This window comes from Cebidichthys violaceus, unplaced genomic scaffold, assembly GCF_023349555.1.
Source record: "Cebidichthys violaceus isolate CVI_PGR_0920_01 unplaced genomic scaffold, fCebVio1.0.p SCAF_333, whole genome shotgun sequence".
Classification (NCBI taxonomy): Eukaryota; Metazoa; Chordata; class Actinopteri; order Perciformes; family Stichaeidae; genus Cebidichthys; species Cebidichthys violaceus.
Window position 1 is genome coordinate 13362 of NW_027176521.1, and position 20945 is coordinate 34306.

Sequence of the window (20945 nt, forward strand, 5' to 3'; positions counted from 1 at the left end):
CCCCCCCGGCTTCAGCGTTTCTTTGTTTCACACAAAGAATGCAGGAACCGCGGAGGGAAAGTAATTGAGGAGGCATTCAGGTGAAAACAGATTTGTTTGACAAACTTTGTTTTCTTTTTCTTTTTCTTCCTGCCTTCCCCCCCTCATCCCTCTCCATCTCCTCCATCTCCTCCTTCTCCTCCCTTGTCCACCGCTTCTGTCTCTTTTCGTGCAGGCTGAGGTAGATCTGTAGCAGAGGACCAGCAGCAGCAGCAGCAGCAGCAGCAGCAGCAGCAGCAGCGGCGGCAGCGGCGGCGGCGGCAGCAGCGTTGGTGCGACCATGAGGTCAGAGGCCTTGTTGCTCTACTTCACGCTACTGCACATAGCCGGGGCGGGCTTCCCCGAGGACAGCGAGCCTATCAGCATCTCACACGGCAACTGTAAGTTCATCTGTCTCCCTTCACTTCTCATGCACTGTCCCCTGCTCTCATTTTCAAAGTCCTGCCTCGCTCTCTCCCAGCACTCTTTTCCCTCTTCCCCCCCTTTTGTGTCTTCCGCTTGCAAATCCCCCTCCTCGGTATCTCTCTCACTTTGCTCTATCCTTTCGCTCCTCCACATCCCTCTCAACCCTCGCTTCCTCTGCCACCCCCCCCCCCCCCCCCCGCCTCCCCGCTTGCACTGAATGCACTTTTTGGTGGCACGGAGTGTAAATTGGCGCCCAAGGATAGGCCCTCCACACACACACACACACACACTGAAATGAAGGACTTAAAGCAGCATTTGAAACGGAGCCCACCCGACATCAAAGGATAATCCGCTATTTTTCTGTCGGGCTCCTAATGCTGTGTGTGATAGCGTAGACGCTGTTTTGCAGGCTGTAAAAGATAGAGCCATTGTTTCCCTCTGTTTCTCCGTGTGTCCTGCCCCGTCCTGTACCCTCTCCGGGACTGTCGCTGCTGGCCAGGAGACCCGCTCCGCTCTCAGAGCGTTTGTTCAAAACCGAGAGCTTTCATCCAAAGCCACCAACAATAGAGCGATTGCACGGTACAGCGCAGCGCAGTTCCAGCCTACAATTTACGGTCAGAGGAGAAGCTCCGCCAACAGTTGCGGTGGCGTTTTTTTTTTTTTTTCTCTCAAGCTAAAAACACACGGATTGACATTTGACCCTAAAAAGCCATGAGAGGCTTGGCAAAGTGTTCTTACTGTACTACAGTTGCTGCAGTTATAAATGCTACACACGCAGGGCCTTTCATTTCTGTCCTCTCCTTGCAGACACGAAGCAGTACCCGGCGTTCGTAGGCCACAAACCCGGCAGGAACAACACGCAGCGGCACAAACTGGACATCCAGCTCATCATGATCATGAACAGGACGCTATACATCGCCGCCAGGTGGGTGACCGGAGCTCCGTTTTTCTCCACAGCGAGGAGGAGATGGCAGAGAGAGACGTCAATTCAAGAAGACATTCTAAGTAGAGTTTGACTGCTTTTCTTTATGGAATGAGCGTCTCTACAAGCCACCGTAGATTACGATTAATTAAACTGAGCGAGTGCGGGTCCACCAGGATTATTAAATCCGTCATCGCATCCTCTCATATTACAGCTGCTGATTGAAGTTGCAGCTATGAACGATTCTTATCAATTGTTGCCAGTTGAGGATTGTGATCCTGTTCTGACTCGACGATGGCTGAGGGCTGCAGTTGAGCTATCGAACTCAACTCGCTGTGCTGTTTTCTTTTTTAAATATTTCTGGGATCAGGAGGGACTCATTCGGAGCAAAATGCTGAGACTTTGAAGCACTTTGCGGTTTCTTTCATTACCTCTTTTGTTGTTTTCTATTTTGGGCTTGCAGTCTGCCAGAAACCCCCTTTTACCTCGTATGACGTCCCTGCAGACTTGTGGCCTGTTTTTGTGAAACACCCAGACAGACGCACAAACAAACACACACACACACACACACACACACACACACACACACACACACACACACACACACACACACACACACACACATGCACTTGTATGGATGGAAACTACAGATTAATTAAACACTAATTTCAAAGAAAAGACTTTGGACTTGATATGATCCACATTTAGGATGCAGACAGCCTTACTGCACCTTCTGTGTTGTCGATAAACAGCGACGGCTATAATACAGACGTTTTGGACATTATTTGTTGGCAGCAGAGGTGCCCTTACAAATCAACTCCAACAAAAACTCTTTGTTTTACTGCCAGGCTGCTTCCCCCCCCCCCTTGTTTGTCACCTGCCTTTATCGCCTCATGTCTATCCGTCAATATGTGTGTTTTCCACCGGCTCTTCTTTAATTTCGTGTGACTCATCTCTCAGAGATAATGTAGCTCAATTATACCACCCGGAGACACGGGGAGAACCGATATTGATTCTGTCTCCTCTCTTGTCATTTGTTATTTTTGTTAATGTTCACGGCAAAGTGAGCGACTCTGCAAAGACAGTCGGCTTCACGTCCAAAGCATCAACAGGCAGGTCCGCCTCGGATGCGCTTCCTGAATGTGTCTGCAGTGTGACGTTGCGGCGGCACTGAAGCGCTCTTAATAAAATGGATCCTTCTCTGTTTGTTCTGCGCCGGCCGCGGCTAATTGAGTGGCAGGCTTGATTGGATACTGTTAAAAGCCACAATAGGGGTCTTTCTTTGTTTTCCTCCCAAGCATGTCAAATTAAGTGGCTGAGGGAGGCCGCTGCTTTAAGTGGCAGAGCTTTTTTTGACGTATCTGTGGTCATTAAGAGGAGGTGTGTGGAGAGTGGCGAAGGCAACGGAGCGAACGAGTGAGCCTCTGTGGGTGTGTGTGTGTGTGTGTGTGTGTGTGTGTGTGTGTGTGTGTGTGTGTGGTGGGGCGCCAGAGACTTTGGTCTGCCTGTCGCCCACCTGCTCCACATGGGGTGTCAGGGGCCTGAGGGGTATGGGAGGGAAATGAGACAGAGGGTTTATTGGAGGGGTGTGTTTGCGACTGTTTGTAAGTGCGAGTGCGTGTGTGTGTGTGTGTGTGTGAGAGAGAGGGTGTGCGTTGCCCGCTTTAGTATGCCGACCAGTTGTCGCTTGGATTTAGAAGTCACTTCTTGAGTGTGATATGCGTGCATGCGGAGGTGCTTTGGGGATGGGCGAACACGTGTCGGTGTGCGCCTGTCGCCGCGGATACTACGGCGCGTGCTCGTGCGTTTGTGTGTGTGTGCACGTGCGAGGTCACCTGGTGCGCCCGCTCTCACTCGCGCATACTCGCTCAAACCAGACGGGAATGCTGACCGCATGGCCCGAGGTATGCGCCCCCCCCCCCCCCCCCCCCCTCCGGAGCGACTGGAACGGCTGCCCCCGGATCAGACCGAGCCGAACGACCGCCATTGATCCTGACGCAGAGAGAGAGAGAGAGAGAGAGACGTTGGAGTCAATAACGTGGACGCACAAACGACAGCCAGCGCACACAGAGATCCATCGTCACTAACAGGATATCGATGGAGACATGTACAAGTTGAATGACAAAGCAGTTTAAGGCAAACAGAGGAGACAATCAGCACTTCAGAAATCAATGTGAGAGCGGGCCAACAGTCGACCCTGGCAAGTCTCAAGCTACGAAACAACCGACAATGCTGCAGGCAGAGAAAAAAAAACAAAAAAAAAAACAGGCGACATCAATAGTTGCTTTTATGACTGTTGTCCAATCAAATGACTTGTTTATTCTGGGGCCAGCATCTCACAGCTTTGCCATCATGCCTCTAGACCAGTGAGCCTCAGTTCTTGGTGCGCGGCAGCTTGCAGATGGCCACTGTGAACGCGGTCCAAAGCTCAACACTGTTTCAGCCTGTTTTCTGAATGGCTGCTCAGTGTATTAAGTCCCTTCTGGCTCCTGTTTGGGTTCGCTGGCAATCAAATCACAAGAGTTTTAAGCTGTGAGATGCATACAAACATAGCAACTGATGAAATTGTAAATAGACAAAAGTGGCTTAATCCACAGAGGGAAAGAGGCAAAGTCTTTGGCAAGGGAGGAACCCGGCAACAGATGCAGCGATTGATAATTCATCCTCGGCGTTTTGAGCCGTGAATGTAATGTATTGATTTGGTGGAATCAGACGCTCTCTTTCGCGGCGCTGCGTTCCGCCATTTGTATATGCGGGCAGCCATTGCAGAGAACGGCCCCTGTTGATGAGGTCGTGGCTTGTTCAATATCTGTAAAATATCATTAGCCCATTTTGACTCACACACATTGAGCGTCGATTATGAATTCAGCGCACGGCTAGTTTTTTTTTTCCGTCCCTTTTAATATTCTGAATCTCATTCCATGACTCAGTTTCCATCAGGTGCTTTATCCAGAGGAACAGCACAGCCCGATCAGACATCAGACAGACGTCTTTTCATATGCAGGCGATCAAAAAAAAAAAAAAGAAAAAAAAAAGCCCCTCTTGTTTGTTCAGTTTTAACAAGACGAGGCGTTGGATTCTTTCACTTTTCATCAAATATCTCCGCTCTTAAGAAGACGGATGCATAACAGAAGCGCTCTCCGCACAAGACGCGGTCGCACACAGAGAACACGCTCGTGAAGCCGCGCTAAGAGGGGTTTTGTTTGTGAAGTCATAGATGAACCAGAGATTCAGCTCAGTCGGCTCATGTTCAGCTGCTGTTTCATACTTTTTTTCTTTTTTTTTCTTTTTTTTTTTTTTATGGTGGCAATCAGCTGCACATTATGTCCACGACGAACTGAGACATGATGTGTATTAAAGTGCGGCCGATGAAAACATAAAAAAAAATCCGCGCACGAGCTCGGGTGCTTTATGCGGGTCTCTGCCGTCACGCGTGTTCGGAGGTGTTCAGCAGCAGAGTCACGTTCGGTAAAAGCAATAAACTGTTTTTTGATGCAGTGAGAGATGGACGCAGGAGGATCCCGGCCCCGGCGGTCCATATTTCACGGTCAGGATACACTATATTGGGCATTCAGGGGGAATTCATCAAAGTGCAATGGGGGGGGATTTATCATTCTGATCTCTGAAAACATGTATCTCTGTGTGAGTGTGCGGGCGTGTAGGCGTTGCCACAGCAAGCCGTGACTTTTGAGTTTTAAGATTTTTCTTTTTTTTAGAGTTTTGAATATCGACCGAAGAGGCCAACGCTCCAAAAGTGGGTCATGTTTCTGTAGTTTTGATTCGCTAACTGATTTCTATCAGTTAGGGTAGACATTGTACCAAAGTAAGATTAGGTAAAGATTGGTGGGGGAGTCGAGCAGTCAGGACAGGTTGTAAACAAGTTCCCATCGGATCATCTCCACCACTTTATTTGAAGGTGGAGCCGGAGGTGAGCGCACCTGAAATATTGGTAATACTCGCTCATTTCCCTAAAAAAAAAACTATACGGCAAAGTATGATAGACTCGATGAAAACCAAAGGTTGTATGGAACTAGAATTTCCCTTTAAGCACACGAGGAGAAGAGACACTCCGTACGTAATTGCGCATGTGTGTGTGTGTGTGTGTGTGTGTGTGTGTGTGAATGTGTTACTGTATAGCCTGCCCTAGCGAGCATGCCCCAGGTCTCTCCACATGCGGAGCATAGTCGCCATTCTCGGCCCTCAGTCGGCTTTCACCATGGTAACGCCGACTGCACTCTGTTTACACCCCTCTATGAGGCTGGGAAGCATGGGAACCAGAGATAGAATGTGTGTGTGTGTGTGTGTGTGTGTGTGTGTGTGTGTGTGTGTGTGTGTGTGTTGGGAGGGGAGGTGGGGGGCGGGGGGGGGTTAGACAGTGTGAGAGTGGAGGGACCCAAAATTTGTGGCCGCACTCACACAGAGACACAAACATCCACACAAAGACGCGCAAACACACACACACACACACACACCCACACACACACGGGCTCAGAAATCCAGATTACCTTCCCTCCGTCGAGTCCTCCGGAACAGTCGTGCCTCTGTGGCCACGGCTCTTCCCTGTCGGGTCTCTTTAGGTCTCGCAGCGGAGGCCACTGGAGTCTCCATTATTGTAGCAGGCACCAAATCCTGTTAAAACCCACTAATGACCGGGATTACACGGTCGCCTCCTCTCCCTGCGCTCGCAGCACCAGCGACATCCAGCCACGTCCGCACTCTGAGACAAAAGCTCGCCGCTCCAGCGGACGCAATCACCTGAACTACAAGTCAGAAAAAAAGTATACAGAGGCTGGAAATAGTAATTCAGGTTCTTCAATTAGCAGTGATTGTAAGGGCAGGAAGTAGAGTTTACATGTTGTTGTCTGTGTGTTAACAGGACATTATGGTAAAATGTTAGGAAGATTGATTAAGGGCATGTTCTCTCAGTTGGTGTGCACATAATTCATTCATTAGCACAATTTGTGTTATTAAGTTAACTGGATAGCATGAATGGCTAATTCCCGTACTTTCTCGCCTGGAGATGTGGTGGAACATGGTTTGAGAAATTCAAATCGATAAATGTAAAATACGCCGCATCTTTTATGCAGATGGTAATGCGTGCCTGCCTAACTGCGCCTAAGTGTGCGAGCTGAAAACATGCACCTCACCCCACTGACCCAGACACACACACACACACACACACACACACACACACACAAAAACACACATCTACTTGGATACACACACACACACAGCCACAAAAAGGAGATGCGGAGAGAATGTAGAAAACCCATAATGAGAACCTCAACCTTCGAAAAGAACAACCTGCCTCAGCTCGGGGGGGGGGGGGGGTGAACTCTGGCTTGTTGTATTTCATGCCACCGCATCAGTGAGGGCCCCTCGGTGCCCTCGGCCCATTCAGAACCCCCCCCCCCACACACACACACACACACACACATAGCCTGAAGGTGCCTGCTGGCTTCCCCGGTCCCCCAACCCACACCCCCCCCCCTTCTCCATCCACTTTGTGAAGAGGATTTGAACCAGGAGAAAGCCAAAAACAATGCACAATGGACCCTCCTCATACCGCCCGTGATCCGGTTATGTAGAGAGAGGAATATGGTGGAGAGGAGGGCGGACGTTCAGGCATTTAGCGTGCGGGAAAAGAGGGGCGGTGCATCGGCCATAAAGGTGCGGGCTGCATGCTAATCGCGTTCCTTCTCTTTTTTTTTTTTCCCCCTCACAAGATAGTTTGACAAAGGCCCCAGCAGACGGACCGGGCCGGGCCGGCCGTCGCCGCGGAAAGAAATGCGCCGTTATGAAAACGACATTCTTCCAACACAAAGGCCCGGTTGTTCTCGTGGACCACGCATGGCTACATGTCATGTCCGACGGAGACCTTCTATGCCACTCCATCTCGCACTCTCGCCCCGCGCTCAGTTGGGTCCACTGTCTTGCCTCTGACCATTCAGCCCTTTCTCTCCGTCTGGGCTCATCCTTTTACAGTGACTCCACGATTGTGTCCAAGAGGATATTTGCATACCTTCCGCCCCACTCGCACAGTTTTTGTTTTTTTTTGTCGCTGAGTTTCGGGGAAACGCGACGCCCCCAACCGAGGTCCTGGGTTCGTCGCTCGTCAAAGGCTTCTGTTATTTCGTGTTTTTTTTTTTCCCCCAGAATCTCACGGTGTTTTTTTTTTTTTTCCCTTTTCTGTTTTGCGTAAAAACACCGTGCCGTCCTCGGGGCATGTTTGACTCATAGTTTACAGTCGAGAGTGAGGAAATGATAGGAAAGAGAGCGACAGGCAGAAAAAAAAAAAACGTCCCTCGGTGGATTTCGGTAAATGGAGTCACTTGTGGAAAGCGTCCAAGTTTTCAGGCCTGAGCCACGCTAGATACATTCTGACTGGACATGCCGAGATATTAACAAATACAGGCTTTATTTATGATGTAGTGTGGATGGCTTTAAGATACAGACAAGAGCTTTCTAATCATTCCTGATCATTCTGATGGACCCGGTCTGACGAAAGAGGGGGTTAAAGTAATGGCGAAGAGGAAAAGAATAAATGACCTGGCACTTACAATTACTGCTGCTCACAGAAATGCAGAGCATCGTCTTGATCTGCACTTCCTGAGTTATTACATAACTTTACTCAGAGGCATTTACCTGATCCGAAATGCTTGGGTGAGTCCAAAAAAACGTCTCAAACGAAGTGGAAGAACACGACTACAACGTTTTTTCAGTCTCATAAATAATTTTACAAGTGAGATGTAAATGTGTAACATCTGTAATGTAAATTTGATTCCACTCCTCTAGGAAACAATAAAGAGTAGAAGCACCTATTTTCATATTCACACCGAGCTGCTCGGAAGCAGTGCGGTTTGCGTGTTAGAGTTAGGTTGGATCAGTACCCCCCAACAGGACGGCAGCTTTCACTCAGACCAGTTGTTTAGTCTGAACTATTCTCAGCTGGCAACTGTCTTGAAATCTGACCTCGGCCGTAGGCTGCTAGGTCAGTAGGAGGCCTGTCTTCTAAAGAGAAAAACTCACAGCAAACTCACATCATCTCCAGCATGTTTGGTTATTCTTTGTCACGTCCTTTTGGAACAAGTTGTCGTTCAACACGCAACTCTGTAAACGTGCTTTATACTTTCTCTCTCCAAAGGTTTGGAAAGTTTTAGCAATTCATCCGGCACAAATATCAGGCTGGCGGTAGTAATTAGTTAATTAGTTAAACGATTAATCAAGAACATTATGGGCAGATTAATCGATAACAAAAATAAATTGTATTACCCCAATAACTCCAATAGTTTGTGAAAGCAAAGCTTTTTTTGGACGTCACATGTCAGATCACAGCTCTGAATGGATCACTTGTTTCAAGCAGCTTTCCAACCCTGCAAGTTGATTTTCACTGGTTATTAATTAAAACGGAAACCGCCGGCTTCCTGGAGGCTTGGAAATCAATTCTAAGAGTTCAAGTTTGCCTTCGGAAAAAATGGTCCGCAATGATGTTACCTCGACTGCGTTTTGTAGTTTAATGGTCCACAACGTACAATAGCACCAGTGTAGTCCCTGTCTTCTCCTCGTCACGGCCGGGTTGTAACGCCGTGACTCAGAATGTGTCGTAGTATGAGTTCAGGTGCAGTGGGGAAGAAGGGGAAAGGGTGCATGTGTGTGTGTTTGTGTGAGCATGTTGGGGTAAAAAGGAAGAGGGGGGGGGTGGGGGGGTGTTCTCCATGCACATGTGTGTGTGTTTAGAGAGCTGGTGTTGACACAGACACAGCCGCTCCATTGTCCTTCTCCAACTCCAGTCAGGATGTTTGAGGGACGCCTCATCGCTCGGCTCGTTCTAATCTCAGCTGGAAACCCTAAAAAAAAAAAACACACAAAAAAAAAAAACTGGGCCCCCGAGGACGCTGTCAGCGGCGGGACTGAGAGACGCATAACCGGGACGGTTACTGTCCAGAATTACGGAGCAGTCGATTGCGTATTACTCATGGGCTGTTTTATAAATTGTAGGCAGTAAAATAACCCACGGGGTTACACTAAATCCACCAAGTAATCCTCTGATTTAATAGCTTTTGATTTAGTTTTGTCTTTTTTTAATATAAAGTTGGAGTTTTAAACACAAAGATATAAATGAAGTTCATTTAACGAGCCGGTGAACTTTAGGAGACGTAGCTGAACATGATAACAATCAACCGTCTCTTCTGTTCAATGTGTCTTCTTCTCTGTCTCCCCTCTGTCTTAAATGCGATGCTGTGGATTTTAAATCACAGCTGCCATTTTAATAACCACATTTACTGTAGCCACATGTTGGTTGTTTCCTGTTACCGTGGCAGCAAGGTGAAAGAAACACTAAAAACAGGGGGGGCCATTCAGGAGCCCTGGAAACTCAATCCAGACCAATTAGACCAGAGTAAGTGAAACGGTGGAGCGACCAGAGCGCCTTAATGAAAAACAGAGTCGGCAGACGTCACGGCGACACTCGGCGTGCGGCGTTCGCTTCGACAACGAGAAGTTGAATCTAGGAAGGACGCGGCGTGCATCTCAGCGACCTGAAGCTGACCTCCTCTCCTTTCCTCCTCTCCTTTCCTGACTGAATGTTACATTATTTCAATGGATTTCATAGAACATGAATTATTTTTTTTTTTTTTAAAAGAACAATACACTGCGCTTTGAAAAGAATACAGAAGTCGCCGCTTTGTGTTTAAAAATCTATATTCAACATTTGACCCTTTTATGGATTGGCATGTCAAATTAGATTTTAACATGAATGCAAAATGATGTAAATGTTCATCTGTATATCTGTTGAAGGGTTCTTTGTCATCTAGCGTTGAATGTACTTAGCATAAGTCACGTGACCGCACCGTGGCGAGGTAGCTGACAGCAGTGAGGTGAATGAAGCACAATGTGACGTAGAGGAGTTGTGTGATGAGACTGTAGGGCAGACCTGGAAACAAGTGACTCAAAACCAAAACCAAAACCAAAAGCACGAATTTCACTCACCTGAAATGCGTCCTCTTCCCCGCTGAGAACGCATGCGCTGTTTGCTCAAGTTCAACCTGCTCTCCAAGATTAATTATTCAATTTGGGCGTCGCAGCTGATAATGTACAGTAGACTTGTGTGTTTTTTTTTTTATTTTTTCTTGTATCCTGGAGGAGATGACGGTGGCCCCCAGGAAAGCGATATAAGTGGATTCATTTCAGAGATGCCTGTTCCTCCAAAGACTTTATTAGATTGAGTTAATGAGAGAGCGAGGCAGAGCGGGCTGGCTGAGCGCAGGTTAGGGAGCTGGAAACGTAATTAAGCTGCGAGTCTGACGACGCCACTGTTGCACACTTTGATTAAAAACACGTTCAGCGGCTAATCTCCGACAAATTAAAGCGGTTACATCGCTTGGCGCGGTCACCTTTTGGTGCGCTCCTTTCGAAAACGAGGTAAATCCCCCGCCCCCCCCCCCCCCTTTCTCTTTATTATCTCTCGTCCGCTCATACCTTCTCCTACGATAGTCGTACCCTCCCCTCGCTCCCCTGTCTGCACCCTTTTAACTCTCGGCGGGTAAGTAGGTGCAGCTATACGCGCCAGGGCCCACCAGCCGGGCCCGTCTGTCGGGGAGGCGGTTAACCCTTGTGGGGTTTTATGTCTTCCATATGTAACTGTGTGTAACACAGGAGAAGTCTGTATATTTCACCGGTCGGCGCACACACACACACACACACACACACACACACACACACACACACACACACACACACACACACACACACACGTCTTCTTGTCTGAGCCATAATGAGTGTTGGTATAGATTTCCTGTGGCTCAAACACTAGGCTTAATTGACCTGAACAGCTCTGAGTGACTTGGCACCTCCCGTCTCAGCCCTTCCCCTCCTCCCTCCCTCCCCCCCCCCCTCACCCCCCCCCTCAGGACCTTTCTCTGTGGACAAAGAGGCTTTTGTCCCCAGGCCTGCGCCACAGCGCTCTAAACCTTTGTTGACTGTTTCTGTCTGACAGAGCAAATAGCTCTGGCCTCCTTTTGTTTATTGTCATTTTTTTTTTGAAGTTCGAACAAAGTTTATACAAAGCCTCCTTTTTTTTCTGACGTTGTTTTCTGCCCGCGGGGGGGGGGGGGGGGGGGGGGGGGGGGGGGGGAAGCAGAGGGGAGAAAAAGAAATGGATTTATTGTTTGTTGAATTCTTTTGACTGTCTGCTGCTGTCTTGACTCTTATCTTCTCATCTCTCCCTCCCTCCCTCCTTTCTCCCTCCCTCCCTCCCTCGCAGGGATCACATATACACGGTGGACACGGACACTGCCAATAGTGACGAGATCTTTTTCAGTAAGGTGAGTGAGACGTCCGTCTCTCTGAGGACGAGCTGTTCTCAGCGTGATCGACCACGTAACCCCTAATGACTCGCCTCCTGGGTGCCACTAGGTGTTTGTGTGCGCACGCCGCACACGTGTGTATGTGTGTGTGTGTGTGTGCGTGTGTGTGTGTGCGCGTGTGCGTGTGACCGCCAGCAGTCCTACTCACCCACTCACCGGCGCGAGCCTGCCAAGCTCGCCGCCCGCGCTGACCCCGTTGAGAAGATTATCCAATCAATCAGCCGGCGAACCGAACTGCGTCATCCGCGCTCGTCAGTGGGACGGTGGAAGAAGGGCTGATGGGTGTGTAACGGAAGCCGGGAGGACGGAGGAGGAAGTGGGGGGAGGAAAGAGAGAGGGACACAAAAAAAAAAGCAGAGGGTAAGAGGAGATGAATTGCGGGGAGGATTGCGAGGAAGACGTGGTAAAAGGATGGAGGTCTCATTGTATTGTTTCCTGATTATTCAGAAAGCGCCTCATATTTACATAGGCCCCTCAGCAGTAATAACCCGCTCTCCATTCCAACGCCGCCACTCCTCGCCGGCATAATTTTGTCCTCTCGACGTAATGCATGCCAACAGAATTCAGACAAGACCGCTGCGGTGTGTGCAACAAGCCGCCTACCCTCCACCTCATCCACTTCAATGTCAAAGCCCCGGCGAGTGGGGTCTTAATGAGAGCGGGCTGCAGATGAAAGGCCGATGGGAGACGCGTGGATTGATTGACGACTGAGGGGTCTTTAATCAGCGGCCGAGCTGCAAACGTCTTCTACGACAGCGCCGGGTGCATGCTGAACCGCCAGATCGGCGCTGACCCTCATGTGACACGGGGGGGAGGGGTGGGGGGGAGGGGTTGCCAGATATAACTTAGCACTGACTGATAAGTGTGTGTGACAATGAAAGAGGCCGTGTATATATGTGTGTTTGTAGCGGACTGGCAGGTATTGGCTAGCGCTGACCTGCAGGCCAAGGCAGTGTGTGTGTGTGTGTGTGTGTGCGCACAAGGATGGCCAGCCTATCAATCCACAGAAATGAGCTCTCAGCTCCGAGGCGGGATCTTGTCCTTGGACAGACTCGGCTCTGATCCGGGGTCAGTATCGTATTTCCTCCTCCCCTGTTAGCGAATTAGAAGTTCAAGGAGGTAAACTAATCTCCAGTCAGCGCTTAAGAACAAAGTTCACCTCAGAGCAGGTGCCTCATTAGGGGAATCAATGGCGGAGAATCTCAGATGATGATTATTGATCCCAGTATGGATTGGTTATTGAACTCTGTGGTGCCTTCTGGTTTTTTTTTTTTAATCTTATTTTTTTTTTTCTTTCTCCAGAAAATGACATGGAAGTCCAGACAAGCAGATGTGGACACTTGCAGAATGAAAGGGAAACATAAGGTAGAGAAAACACACACACACACACACACACACACACACACACACACACACAGAGACACCTCTGTGCTTTCTCCCTAACTTCATTTATAGAACAAATGTCACCCTATTCCTTCACAAAGCTCACACATTATACAATGCAGAGACGCTGTAACAGACGTCACTTTCTCACAGTCTCTCTGTTTCTCTCACCCACGCACGCACACACACACACACACACACACACACACACACACACACACACATGAACAGACATGGAGGTTTAATAACACACTCCCTGCAGCTCATATTACCTTCATATCAATGACAATCTTCTTATCAAATAGCAGCGCAATTGTGTTTTCTCTGGAGTTGCCGCACCTTCTAACAAAACTGTGAAAATGAATAAAGATTTCATTAATGCACCGTGAGGAAACGTTACATTTCACGATTACGCGCTTGATGTTTGTTTCCCCATGCCTCCCACTTGCCTGTGGAGCGCCGCATGCTGTACTTCAAAAGAAAGAAAGAAAGGAGGCCCTTGTTTTAAAAAAAAAAAAATCTGCTTTTAGCGCGAAAGTGTCTCTTATAAAAGACGCTGGAGTCTCATGACTTATGTCTCTTTCCGTCCCCCGTCCCCCGTCCCCCGTCCCCAAAAGGATGAGTGTCACAATTTCATCAAAGTCCTCCTGCAGCAAAATGACGACGCCTTGTTCGTGTGCGGGACAAACGCTTTCAACCCCTCCTGTCGGACCTACAAGGTACGTGCACACGCACACACACACACACACACACACACACCCACACCCACACACCCACACACACACACACACACACACACACCCACACACACATGTAAGAACAGCTGTGTGGCGCTCTCTGCCCTTTTGAGAGCCCAAAGGCAGGCCTTTGTTACACATGTGTGCATGTAGTCTCTTAAAACGCCTCTCTTTTTTTCTCCTCTGCCTCTCTATTCATTCTTCCTTCTGTCACACAGATATTTTTCACACGCAACCCCAAGCATGCAGGAGTTTAGAAGGTGGGGGTGGTGGGGTGGGGGGGGTGGTGGAGCGATGAAGCGATGGACATAGACGGATGACTTTCACAACTCAGCAGGCCCTCCTCCTATGTCTTTATCTCCAGGTGTACTTTGACACGCTCGATTTAGAAGCGGAGAAACCTAACTACCTGGAGCGCCGTCCCGCATACACACTCACTGAAATCCGATCCCCCCCCCCCGTAAACAGCCCGCATTCGTGGAGAAGAAGAAGACGCATTTTGACGACCTCGGGGCGAGAAGGAGAGCAGGTTGACGTCAAGATTGGCTCGATGGACAAAAATAAAGATGTCAAGAAGACATGGGGGGGGGGGGGGGGGGGTTATTGGCATACAGTGAAGCAGATGGACAAATAAAAAAAAAAATGAAGAAAAAAAAAAATCGAGAAAATGTTAAGGCATAGAGGCAGATGGAAAGGCAGACATAAAAAGCAGATGGGCCATGCCTTCAGACTGAAAATGTCCCCATTCTTTTTTTACTTCCCCTACAGACGTAAAAGTGATGTTTTCTGATGCATTGTCATCGCGTTGAGCAAATCTTAGCTCAAGCCGCGGCGGCTGGGCTGACCCTAGCGTTAACATGCCACTGGAAGCGGATAAGCTTAACTTTGAGGCGCAAGTTAACGCCTGAAAAGTGCTGAAAACAGAAACAAAGGTTCTGGCCTGAAGGTTGTTATTGTTGTCGGGGGAAATATCTCGCAGTTTAGATCCGTTTACCGGAGAAACAAGACGCCTCGTCGGCGTTGCCCGCGTGGTTTTGGCATGCTACGCACACAGAGTGGACATCTTTCAATTCACTGACTTCTCCCGCAGGGGAAACGCGGAATTTATGTCCCCGCATTTATCAGGCGCTGTTAGCTTTTTACAGCCCCTCCGGTTACGGTTGCAAGGTTTGTGTTTGAGCTGTCACTGCGCCGATGCTGCTGCTGCCGCTCTGCTGGAGTTGATGGGACGTGTGTGTAAAACACAGCGAGGGCTGGGTGAAAATGGCCGTGAATACACATACACACACACACACACACACACACACACACACACACACACACACACACACACACAAAAGTCAACGCATGCCACGTTGACGGGCGATGTAAATCTCAAAATGAATGATGAATGTTTGTTAAGAAAACGATTTAGTCATTTTGTGAGAAGTGACACATCTTTGACGGTTTCATTCAGATGTTTTGCCGTGTTTCAATTTTGCTCGGTCCAAATTAGACTCCGTATTTCGGCGAGTCATTAATGTGCCTCCAACTGCTCTTTCCCTTAAAAAAGTAATTCCGCCCACACACTGACTACACTGTAATTATTTTTGGGTTGAATGAAATAGCCATTTTAGTCTGGGAATACCTGAATCAATACGCCATGACTAAGTTTCAAATGGAATGTAAAGGCAGTCAAGAGAGGATATTGAAGGCATTTAATGCCTGGGCACATGTGTGTGTGTGTGTGTGTGTGTGTGTGTGTGTGTGTGTGGGGGGGGGGGGGGCAAACAAACAAAAGTGTGCATGCACCCATACAAATACTGACAACTGTGCAAACACACATTTTTACAAATTCACCAGACCCACACACACGCACACAAATACACACACACACACACACACACACACACACACACACACACACACACACACACACACACACACACACACACATTGTACTGCAGGCAGGCTGGCAGGCTCTCTGGGCAGATACCAGACCTTTGATGGCGTGCTGGGCTCATCCACTCTGCCTGGTAAAAAAAATTGTGTGTGTGTGTGTGTGTGTGTGTGTGTGTGTGTGTGTGTGTGTGTGTGTGTGTGTTTGTGGCTAAATCCACCTTGGCCACAGTTTGCCTCTCCATCTCCCCAGTGTGACAGCACTGAAAAGAGCTTCTGTTTCGGGGCCAGCCTCATCCCACATTAATCAACAGCGCTGCGAGGGCGAGCGGGAGAGGGGAGGAGGACGAGGAGGAGGAGGAGGAGGGGGGAGCAGAGGTGGTGGAAGGGAGACAGGGAGACAGGGTGGGGGGGTGGGTGGGGGGAGGTGCCATCTTCTCCTCCAAACACTTTCCTGACCGGTTACCTCTTCTTTTTACATTTTTGTTACAAACCCTACCAACATGCTCTCCTCATCAGCTCATCAGCTCCTCATACCGCCCCTCAGCTTGCGCTGGTGTCGACACATGACTTACACATGCATGCACACACAGAAAAAAAAAAAAAAGTAGAAACACAGACAGACACCTTGGCAGCCACGGCACAATCCTCGGCCCCCGGGCACCGCACAGCACCCAAGTCCCTCTCTTTTTCTATTCATCCTCCCTCTCTCTCCCTCCTCTCCTGCCAGCCTCGAGCTCCCCCCCCCCCCCCCTTCCCTCCTTCGCTCCCACCACTCCGCCATCTTTCCTCTCTGTTGCTTTCTCCCTCCGTCACTCCCTTGCTGTGTTGTAATAATAAACGCCCCATCCAGCTGGGCTTGATCTACGACTGCAGTCGGTTTCTTCTCGCCGCCTGTTGCCGGGCGATGCTGCGCGGGGGGTGGGGGGGGGGGTGGGGGGGGGGGAGAGATCAGCGGGTCCCAGGTGAAGCGTCCTCGGCTTGATTCCGGTGGACTGGGGGAATTCACGTGTGGCCAAGTGTGAGATGTGATGAATGCAAACGGAGGAACACATTGGTCATAAACACACATGCCTCTTCAAGAAGACTGACAGGAAATGATATTCAATCCAAAGAAAGACAATAAAAAACTGTGTGAAAGGTCATTAGTTGATAATTGCACATTGGCCAGGACACTTGTTTTGACACTTATGTACATAAATAATCACATTTTTGTTCACCATCTTGTTTTTGAAAAGATCAATCGTGCTAGAATGTTGAAGGGTAAAATAAATGAGGTTCTTCCTGTGTTGATTAAAAAAAGCAACATGGTAGCTTCTGGCCTTGGGACCTTTGTTGCATCTCACATCCTTCCCCCCCCCCCCCCCCCCCCCCCCCTATTTCTCCAAAAAACCCATCATATTTCTGTAAACAGCTGCAAAGACTCTGGTTTCAGGCTCTCGTGTAAAGGCTGGTCAGGGAGAGAGTTCCTCCTTCCTGGTTGCAGAGAAATGGGACCGCGGCTATTAATCTCCCAGGGAGATGCGTCCTTGTTTGGTTTACACAACGGCTCCTGGTCCCAGGTGTGAACTTGTGCACTTGACCTTTTGAACAGTAGATGGGTTGAAGGCTGCGCAGGGTGGAAATGTGTGATCGCATGCGAGGAAAATGCGGCGGGGATTCAACTCAGCCGGCGAGCCGCAGGACACCGGTCTGAAAATTGATCGGCGCGCCACGATCCGTGTTGCGATTAATCTGTCAGCGGCTGCCCTTGCTGACACCAACAATCGGGACAAAATCATGAATCAGTTAAAAAGCCATTATTATTCCGGGGAGATTTGCCCCCGAAGAGGAAAAAAAAAAAAGAAAAAAAAAAAGTGCACTTTTCAATGAAACAAACAAGGAAACGGATTCAAGCCAACAGTTATTAAGTGGGACAATGGCTACACTAAGTTTTGTCCTCGGTAAGATTTCACAAATCCCTCAGCAATGATAAATAAAGCCCATAAAAAGAGTAAAAAAACAACAGAGACACAGAGGCAGAACGTGTCCCTCACCCCGAGTGCTGTAGCCGCTGCTGAACCAATTATAACACTCCTGATGGGCATGTTTTGGATCTACATTGTGTTTGTCTAATTAATTAGCATATAGCCTATGGAAAACACCACAGAGCCGTGGTAGTAATTAATTCATCTAGAATCGCTGCACCCCGAGCCAAGGTTACTGTACAATTTGTCTGCGGAGCTCCGCTAGCTCCCTACAGAACGGCAAGTTGTGGGAAAAAGGCAGCGCTGACAAAGTGTGACAGCGCTACGGTTCCCTTCCCCATCACTTTGAATTGTGCCGCTACCAAAGCCCAAGCGCTTCGTTCCCTTTTTTGAAGCCGGCGGACTTTTGACAGCATAATAAGGTTTGCCTGGTAGACGAGGTGACAAAAAAAATTCCATCTGGCCTAAAATTCTTTATGGTCATTTTTTTTTTTTTTTTTTTAAATGTTGTGAATCGGTGTGGCAGATTGCTATTGCTCATTTTTAAGTATTTAAGTATTGGATGTCGCTTTGCACAAGGCTAACAGCTGGAAAGTGTGATCTCGGGCCGCGTTTTTGTTTTATGAAGCTCACGCCAACGTGACAGGAGACCGTGTGGGGGGGTCGGGGTGGGGGGTGGGGGGGGTGGTTGTGGGTGTATCTGCGGCCGGGCTGGGAGTGTCTTCCTCTGTTCGAACAGGCAGGAATAGATCACTGACAGCCGGCCGAGCCCAGCAGACAGAGGTCACTGCCTCGGTGAAATCAACTGAGGAGACGGAGGGGTGGTGGTGGGGGGGGGGGACTGTTTGCGTGAAGGTAGCTGACACAGAAGCTGCTGACGTTGACGTTGTCAAGCCGCACCCAGACGCTCTGATTCAGGAGACGCACCTAACCTCCAGCCGCTCGCGTCCCTTATGATTAACTCGACCTAATCTATAATTACAGTCTGCCCTGTCTAATAAAATACATATCTTCAAACCGGCGTGCCTACGTATATATTATCCTACTCTAATTTCTGAACAAACAGAGGGAACGAGAAATCGAGAAATGCGCTGCTTGCCGGTGGTTGTGTGTGTGTTTGTTGTTAAAGGTCACTTGTAATTTTCTCTGCCAAATCAGCGTCAACAATTTCTCTGGCAGGCTTTTTCGGCATTGCGCGGCGGAGTGCGTGTGACCTTTTTCAGTGGGCAGATGATAACCGTTTCCGCCGAGACAGGAATAGAAAACAAAATGACCTGTTTAGAGACCAGAAAGGGCGGCGTAAGCAGTTTGCAGCCTTGGCTCTCCTCTTTGTCGAGAGAGAGAGAGAGAGAGAGAGAGAGAGAGGGGGGGGGTGGGGGGGGGGGGGGAGAGAAAGTGAGTAAATGGAGTACGAGAGAGATAGAAACAGAGATGGAGAAGGAAAAAATGACTCCGTAGGCAAACAGTGTGTTCAATGATGTTCCCTGACCTCGGCCTCCGGACCAGCGCAGTGTGGCTTTCCTTCCCTCCTCTCCCGTGTGTGTGTGTGTGTGTGTGTGTCTCATCTTTAGCCGGGGGCGAGAGAGTGAGGGAAGACGAGCTGAGCCCACGAAGGGACGGTCGGTGACCTTTCACCCGCATCTGATCCCGCGACACGCCCTGCCAATCCCACTGTAACCAAACTTGTCTCAAAAAAACCCCAAAAAGTTGTTTAAATTCCAATTGACAGAGATCACTTCGCTGAGCCCTGGACTACACGAGCAGTGCTTTTTTTTTAAAACAGTGGACAAGGCCTCGGAAAAGCTTATGGAAATCGGACTTCTGAGGGAATTAGCCGTACGTTTGGATGAACTGCGCTCCCTTCCTTTTTCATTGTCTAGGTGCAGAATTAAGACTAGAAAGGGAACAAGTCTTGCCGAAGGAAAAGCTCTCAGCGCAAGACGAAGTTGAGGCTGTAAAAACTGAAATAATGACTACTGTATGACGCGCTATTTAAAAACTACTGCGGTTTAGTACAAATTCTTCCCATTCCCGGGGCCATGTTCTCACCCATTTTTTTTTTTCTTCGCTCTGCCCATTTATTTCCTCTTCGCAGCGAAAGCACAAACTTTAGAAACCAGGGCACAGCGGCGCACGGGTTAAAGATCTGTCTTTGAGGGTAGTTAAAGCTCTTCTTTAACGCCAGTAGAGGTTGGAGGATAAAGGATTGGCAGGAGGATGCAAACCACGTCCACCCATGCTGTGCGGAACATGCCGCTGTGGAAAAATGTCAGTTTTCTTGTTAATCTCCCTTCATGACAGTTTGCCCGATACTCCCAGATGGGCGGCTTTGACGGCTCACAGGACGACACCGGAGTGGCATCCAGGGGATTTGGGTTCAGGTCAGAGTTAGATGAACTCTCTCCTGGGCTGGGCGCAGCTTTTTGGGGACAATTCTATCACGACTCAGCACATTTCTTCACGTTAACGCAGTAGAAGAAGAAGAAGAAGAAGGGCTTTTTCGATCGTATTGTTTTGACGTTTCTCATTTTCCTCCTCTAGATCTGTTCCTCCAACCAGCCAACGTTTCCTGTCGTAGTTGTACTTCAACTCTGCTCTTTTGTTTGACAGCGCTACATTGTCTTGACCCGCTGTTGACCTCTCACCTCACTTGTGACCCCTATAGTTGGACACCCTGGAGGCTCTGGGGGAGGAGATCAGTGGGATGGCACGCTGCCCGTACGACTCCAAGCACGCCAACGTCGCCCTGTTTGCTGGTAAGTTTGAAATGCATCCGTATAATATCACATGTACAGTTTACTTATCTGTAATGGAAGCGCTGTATGTAATTCAAGCCCTTTCCTGTGGCTTAACGCGAGAGAAAGTCACACAAGTTTTCCGTGAGGTGAAAATAGATTAAGTATGTGTGATAGTACCCTACCGACTGCCATGAGGCGAAACCATTAATCCTAATTTTCTCCCATCTGCACGTATTAAACATTGGAACACGTTTGAGCTAGATGGGAGAGTTGAGTCTTTTTGAGCGGGTGGATTAGTTGCGGTTGTGTTTAATATCGCTCCTAATACCCTGCGGTTTCTTTCTTACGGCGATACCCTGACAACATGTCGAGAATGAAAGCCAAGCCGTGTTACACGCGCCCGAGCAAATCACCGAACCGGAGAGGCCGCGTTCGCTCAGCGTCGGGAATTTCTCTGCTTTAGTAGAACCCTTTTTTCGGAAAGGCACCGAAAGCTTTTTGCTCGTCGTCCT

General features: G+C 48.9%; 1 protein-coding gene across 1 annotated transcript in view; it reads left to right on the top strand.

The window, feature by feature from the left end:
- The first annotated feature begins 219 nt into the window (after window positions 1-219).
- Window positions 220-20945, top strand: part of LOC137883588 (semaphorin-6A-like) — a 29627-nt gene continuing 8901 nt past the window's right edge. The window contains exons 1-6 of the mRNA XM_068725126.1: window positions 220-419; window positions 1252-1369; window positions 11628-11688; window positions 13033-13095; window positions 13731-13832; window positions 20361-20451. Coding sequence (XP_068581227.1) covers window positions 320-419; window positions 1252-1369; window positions 11628-11688; window positions 13033-13095; window positions 13731-13832; window positions 20361-20451 — 535 coding nt within the window. The 5' untranslated portion in view covers window positions 220-319. The remainder of the gene's footprint in view (window positions 420-1251; window positions 1370-11627; window positions 11689-13032; window positions 13096-13730; window positions 13833-20360; window positions 20452-20945) is intronic.